Source organism: Doryrhamphus excisus, linkage group LG6 (genome assembly GCF_037039965.1).
Source record: "Doryrhamphus excisus strain RoL-2023G ecotype Guam linkage group LG6, RoL_Dexc_Guam_v1.1, whole genome shotgun sequence".
Lineage (NCBI taxonomy): Eukaryota > Metazoa > Chordata > Actinopteri > Syngnathiformes > Syngnathidae > Doryrhamphus > Doryrhamphus excisus.
Genome location: NC_136362.1, coordinates 14,186,385 through 14,193,748, shown reverse-complemented (window position 1 = coordinate 14,193,748; position 7,364 = coordinate 14,186,385). Strand labels below are relative to the sequence as shown.

At 43.4% G+C, this 7,364-nt stretch overlaps 1 protein-coding gene across 1 annotated transcript; it reads right to left on the bottom strand.

The window, feature by feature from the left end:
* Positions 1 to 4,881: 4,881 nt before the first annotated feature.
* Positions 4,882 to 7,114, bottom strand: LOC131125371 (5-beta-cholestane-3-alpha,7-alpha-diol 12-alpha-hydroxylase-like). The gene has a single exon (XM_058066856.2). It carries the CDS (start codon positions 7,065 to 7,067, stop codon positions 5,526 to 5,528), a length of 1,542 nt encoding a protein of 513 aa, XP_057922839.2. The 5' UTR covers positions 7,068 to 7,114; the 3' UTR covers positions 4,882 to 5,525.
* Positions 7,115 to 7,364: the final 250 nt, after the last annotated feature.

Here is a 7,364-nt window from a genome sequence, read left to right as displayed (position 1 = left end):
GCACAGGCTCTCATTCTACAACCACAATAATAATCATTATGGATTAGAAATGCATGGCTGGATCTCACCAGGCATCTTCTACTAGTGTAGTGAGAGTTAGATCGTGGATTTGTTTTTTATGTAGGCCACACAGCCAGGAGATGGGGAAGACCTGGGTTCGAATCTCCGCATGACCATCTCTGTGTGGAATCTGCATGTTCTCACCGTGCGTGGGTTTTCTCCGGGTACTCCAGATTCCTCCCTCATTCCAAAAACATGTTAGGTTAATTGGTGATTCCTAATTGTCCATAGGTATGAATGTGAGTGTGAATGGTTGTTTGTCTATATATGCCCTGTGATTGGCTGGTGACCTGTCCAGGGTGTATCCCGCCTTTTGGCCGAAGACAGCTGAGATAGGCTCCAGCATGCCCACCACCCATGCCCATAACCCAAGCGTTATAGAAAATGGATGGATGGATGCACGTTACACTGTGTAGAGGAGTGAATGTCAAATTGCAAATATGCAGGATTCTACTGTACATTCTGCTGCCTTTGTCACAGTTACCAAGGTTTCGGTTCCAGGCCAGTTCCCCTACGCCACATGTGTCGACAGAGGGCCGAAGCACTGCAGATTTTCTTTCCAACCAGTTTCTCCAGCAGGTGATTTCATTGACGATCTCCGTCCCTCAAACCAAATGAGGGTTAATCATTAAAATCACCTGCTTTAGTAAACAACTGGAAAGAAAAACCTGTAGTGTCTCAGCCCACCATGGCATGAGTTTGACACCCCAGCCCTACACCAATCCATTGGAGCTCTCCAGCATTGACGCCAAGCATGGATAAATGGAGTAATGAATAAGGAGATACACAATATCAAATAAGACTGACTACAAAACAATCTCAGCACCATCTTCTAGGCATTGCGTTAGCCATTTTCTAAAGGTTATTTTCAAGGCCAACAAAGTGTGTTCAAGGCATTTTCCCCAGCTGGATGCAAAGGACATTTTTTGCTGTGTTTCCAGTGACGCAAATCTGGCTTGACAACTCTTCCCAAACGTCTATGTGACATTAGGTGTCCCCTTTTATTGATATTATGATAGACAATATAGCTGGTCACAGGATGTTTTTTGTCTCGAAGCAGCAATCAATCCACAGTGGAACGTAACAGAGGAACTTTCCAAAATCCGATGGTGGGTTTTGAGACTCCTCAATATTGGCATTTTGATATTATTTTTACAGCGTTACTTTTCAGCATTACTTTTCTAAATACGTGTTCATAGTCACATAGTTAGTTCCAGTGGGATGAAGAAAGAAAATCTGTTTTTATCTGCAGTTGACAATGACTAACTAGCATTGTTGTTTTTTTAACCTCAGCTAAATGTGGAAGGTCACTACAGAGCAACTTATCACCGACATGGCTGGAGGCCCACTGTCATCAGGATATGAGGCAGACAGGAAGTTATATAGTCATATAGTTATAATGTTTATTATTGTGGGTACAAATATATAGTAGAGTGACAAAAGTGAGTGCAATCCTCATTTCTGCAAGCATTTATGGCAGTATGCTGTATATTTTCAAGGAACAACACGACACATAGTGATGTTGATATCAATATTGATCAATACCAATGCAAAAAGATTGAGACTGAGGCTTCAGTTGGTTTCCTGTCCAACTGCAGCGGTTTCATTCAAGATGCAACCTGGCTGTGTGAAAATCCATGCTGATTCAACACATAATTTGTTTTGGAGTGATAATTTTTTGTTTATTTACGTACATAGAAAAACCATTAAGAAGTGCAATATCCTGATTAAAGTGACAATTTTCTTAGGTGATTTTGTATTTTGTGTTGTTTTGTTTTATTTTGCTCATGAAGTATTTTATATTACTATACTCTTTCCTGAATTTTAACTGATTAATAATCTAAAAGGACAATCAAAAAAGTCATAACAATTCATCCAGATTTAGACTGATTCCAAGTGATGATGCATCCAATTTAATTTTTCAAAACTATCGATATCAGCGATACTGGCCCTGTATTTACTAAATCTAGCGGTATCGCACACCGGCTACCCTCATGTCCTCCTTCACTACATCCATAAACCTCCTCTTTGGTCTTCCTCTACGCCTCCTACCTGGCAGCATCCTTCTACCAATATATTCACTATCTCTCCTCTGGACATGTCCCAACCATCTCAGTCTGGCCTCTCTGACTTTATCTCCAAGGCCTCTAACATGTAATGTCCCTCTGATGTACTCCTTCCTGATCCTATCCATCCTGGTCACTCCCAATGACAACCTCAGCATCCTCATCTCTACTACCTCCAGTTCTGCTTCCTGTCTTTTCCTCAGTGGCACTGTCTCTAGACCAAACAACATGGCTGGTCTCACCACAGTTTTGTATACCTTTCCTTTCATTTTAGCTGAAACTCTTCTATCACACATCATGCCTGACATTTTTCTTCACCCGTTCCATCCTGCCTGCACACGCTTCTTCACCTCCTTTTCACAATCTCCATTGTTCTGAACTTTTGACCCCGAGTACAAAGAGACAATGCAGCTCCCTCTGACCTTCTCTGTACTTCTCTATGAATATTCTTAAAGCAAATCCTTTACTCCTTTTTGGCATGAAACCATACTGCTGCTGACAAATGCTGACTTTTGCCCTTAGTCTAGCTTCAACTACTCGTTCCCATAACTTCCTTGTATGGATCATTCGCTTTATACCTCTGTAGTTGCCACAGCTTTGCACATCACCCTTGTTCTTAAAAATGGGCACCAACACACTTCTCCTCCATTCCTGAGGCATCTTCTAACCACCTACTGCTATCTCTCTTAGACACTTCCATACCTCCACCAAAGTCATTATTCCTCTCAAGCTTCTTCACGGAGTGCTAGAGTCTCTTCATGACATTAAGTTGTTGTTAAAGTGAAGCGCTTGGCTAGACTCTATGTCTAGTGGCCTGGCATCAATTTGCGAAATAGAGAACATTGCAATGTCATGTTGCGGGTGCCAACACAAACAGTCACAAGCAGCCCCCCCACACAGATGGGAATGGCCCACAACTGTGGCAGAGCGTTCACATTGACTATGCAGGTTGACCTGTTGTTCCTTGTGGTGGTCGATGCTGAGTCCAAATGACCCCAAGTGTTTCCAGTAAAGACAACATCAACAGGAACCATAGATGCTCTTGGTACACACTGATTCCAAATTGTCAGTCTCTGAGATTGGTTTTGTGTCTGCATATACGAGACAGTGGTGACTGAAAGTCCTCCCACCCCATGTATACCACAGTATACAAATCCAGCACTGCATTTCAAGTAAGCCTACAGTTTATGTAGGTATTTACTACTAGGTATTTACAATATAATGTGTATAATGCATGTGACTGCTTCTTGCACTTTCAGTCACAAGATTCAGAACAGATAACAACCGGTACTACCAGTTATTTAACAGTCATTCCTAAGCGTTGAGCATATTGTGACTTTTTGGATGTGATGATTTCTCTTCTGATGATTCATTTTCTACCGCTTTTTCCTCACAAGGGTCGCGGGGGGTGCTGGAGCCTGTCCCAGCTGTCTTCGGACGAGAGGCGGGGTACACCCTGGACTGGTCACCAGTCAATCACAGGGCACATATAGACAAACAACCATTCACACTCACATTCATACCTATGGACAATTTGGTATTTAGCATGTTTTTGGAATGTGGGAGCAAACTGGAGTACCCGGAGAAAACCCACGCATGCAGGGTGAGAACATGCAAACTCCACACAGAGATGGGCGAAGGTGGAACTGAACTAGGGTCTCTGAGCTGTGAGGCCTGCGCGCTAACCACTCGTACTCCGTGCAGCCCCTTCTGTTGACCAGTGCGTCTCAAATATTGGTTGGTACAGACCTGCCATCATGTACAAATTCATGGTGTGTGGTTGATTATGTGGTTATGTTTGTGTGTCTCTTCAGCTCTCCAAGGGGAAACTGCACTGTGGTCCATGGTGAAAGCAAGTTTGATGCCCCTAATATAACTCACGTAAATGAAAAATTTAGATGACTCATCAGAAGGATTTTTTATTTGCATGTATGAGCTATGTATGTTACATTACATTGAATTGCAGCATATGGATTTTAATGCAATGTTGTTGTTCTTACAGTTATCTTAATGCTATTTTAATGCCAGCAACCATACCAAAAGTTGTGAAATTAAGTAATTTGCATGAGAATGTGTGTCCAAACCTTTGACTCATACTGTAGATTGCAGGTCGCTCTTGTGAAAGAGATTTTTAGTCTGGTTAAATAAAGGGAAAACAAAACAGCTGTCTCTCATTTATGGCGGTTAATTGGTTCCAGACCCAGCTGTGGTAAGTATATTTCTGCAAAATGGTATTCATTGTTAAGAAATGGAATGTTAGAGCATAAAAAACTGTTTCTGACTTTCTATACACTGTTTTTGACATTATCAGAGCCCTGTAGATATTAAATAACACCCCTATAGTCACCTTTACACCACATGGTACAGGCTACGGGACCACTGCAGACATAATGTAGTCGGACAAACTACCGAGCTAATGAGTTAGCCTCTCTAATGTATATATTGTAAATGTAAGGGTTTCAAATTCAGCAAGGAGGACAAAATAAGAATCCAAAAACGTACCAGTCTACTTAATTAAGCGCAAAGTAAAGGTAACTGCTTGATAGGCAGCCACTCATGACCGAGCCAGTTTTAAGAAAGATCATGATTGTGATTAATCGTGATCAATCACAGAGTGATTGATAATTTTTAAAAGATTTCATGTTCACTAAATCGTTAGGTTCGACTATACTAAATGGTATTAAGGATTTGCCGTCCCATGTGTATTCCATCTTTTCAAATGAGAGGATGATGATGTGATGAAGAAGCAAACCAGTTGAACAAAGATAAGTTTATTGCAACCAGCAACCACCATAACAGGTCAGCCGCTCTATGATTTTGATCAAAAGCTGCCAGTGTACAGAATCACGGCGTCAACCGGCATTTTCCCAAACATTGTTCACTTCTGGAGAGTCTAAAGGATGCTCAGGTTCACAGCAGGATTATGTTCCCATGGTGTATGTTTGTGAGATTTTATTGCATCTGATTATAGTCCCAACTTATATACGTACTATTGTTTACTGTTCAGGCAGCCATTAGTGCCTCACATTCCTGGAACATATAGAATTACACAATACAGTCTCATTAAAGTACCAGATGACACACTTTAAATACATTCCATACTTCCGAGTGTGAATATTGGTCCCATATTGTGTGAGTTAAGGTCTTTGTGCAAACATGTTTTTCATGACATATCAAGGCATTAAAGAGGATCAATAGAACTGCTGTAGAAGAATCAGCGGCATAATAGTGTGAGATTATTTCTAGCAAAATAGCATTGATTACTGGATTTCCTTATAAACACAGCTATAAAACAAAGGTGGACATTCTAGTACATTGCATGTAAATGCAGGTGTCATTGACGAATGGTGCAAATAGAATGCTCAGTGAGCGCTGATTAAACGGATTTGACGTGAAGTTTTAAAATCTGAGTCTGTATCGAAACTGAATGTCGTTTTCAGGGTGCATTGCGCCAAAGCCCAACCTCTTGACATCTATTTCTGGGATCTTCTGCTCTGGATCCAGCAGCTCAAACTCAAAGTAGACCAGCATGAGGAACACAAACTGTTTGAGCTCGTTGGTGGCGAAGAAGCGACCCGGACAGATGGACACCCCGGCTCCCCAGGGCATGTTGTAGTACTTCACCTTCTTGCCGTTTTTGTAAAACTCCGTCTTCTTGCTCCCGTCCGCATTGAGGAATCGGTTGTATTTGAAGGACTTTGGTTCAGGGTGGATTTCTGGGTCCATGTGGACGCCGCCAAAAGGGAAGACTGACACCCTGTCCCCCTTGCGGACGAGAAACTCACGGCCGTCGGCCATCTTTAGCGTCATGTCCTGGAGCACAGCTCTGGTGAGGAGGGGTGCAGTGGTGAGACGGAGGGTCTCCTCTATGGCGCTGTCCAGGATGGTGGTCTTCACCAGCATGTCCCTTGTAAGGTTCAACAAGGGCCCATCGCGTCTGACTTCTTGTCCAGATTCTTTCACTATCCGATCTACCTCGTCCTTGACAGCCACCATGGCATCCGGGTGTTTCATAAGGAACAGGAGCAGCCAGAAAGAGGACGGGCCTGTGTTGCCCTGCGAGGCCCAAAGGAGGAGAAACATGTACCTGCTGATCATGGACTCGTCCATGCCCAGCTCCTCACGAAACAGCTGCATGTCCAACACCCAGCCGCTGATGTTGTCTTTTGTTTTTGCCTTGCTGACCGACAGGACATTCCAGAAGTACTCTAACAGCCGCTGAACTTTTAGTCTCTTCTTTGGAGGCAGGACCCCATATGCCAGGTTTGGGAAGAGGTTGTCGTATTCACGGAACTGGTGAAACAAAAGCTCAGATTCTGCTCTGTCTTTCTCTTTGGCTTTATTTTCACTGTCTTCAGACTTGGGGGACACGTTGCCGAACAAGGACAGGTAGCCAGCCCTGAAGACAATGTTGTAGCAGTACATGAAGAGTCCGTCCTCAACCCAGGCCTTCTCCACTCCCTCTGAAGCTCTGCCAATGTTGTGCAACATCAGGTTCTGCAGATTGCTCATCATGGACTGTGTGAGGACCTCCAGGCCATCCCCCTTCAGGTGCTTGTTGCTGGACTGCTGGAGAAAACTGTGCTCTGTCGAGACAGACCAATATTGGAAGACCCTGGCCACCAGAAACTTGGCAAAATTATTGAAGTCCAGTTTTTCTCGGCTCTCCTTAACAAACGGCCCAAAAGATAGTGGGTCCTGGAGGAAGGTGAAATAGAAGCCACCCAACTGGATAGTGAACACATCACCATGCTTTTTCTGCATTCTATCCAGGAATTTCAGTGTATCCCTGCGGAACTCCAAAACATGGCCCAGCCACGGGATGAGTCCCTTATCCAGTGGGGGCTCTCCTGGTCTGCGCTGGCGGAAAGCCCCAAGAAGGTACAAGCCTCCCACCAGTGCTGTGATAATTGCGAGAAGGATCGGCAGCAGCAGTCCCATGACTGATCCGTCTGACACACCAACAACTGATTTGGACTTTAGGTCCACATCCTGAGTCATAAACTGTGTTTTGGCTCCACCCTGCAGACGGGGATTGGGTTTCACTTTTCCGGGAACTCTGCAGGATTCCATTTATGGACAGTTACAAGCGGAATTTTCCAACATAAAGCCACATTTATAATGTCTTTTTCATTACCTCTCAAATGAAGTGATGTGAAATACTGCCTGATGAGGAAAAGATGGCTTATATGTTTCACTGCCATTGAAGTACAAACAATTGTTTTTCCGCTTACAAAA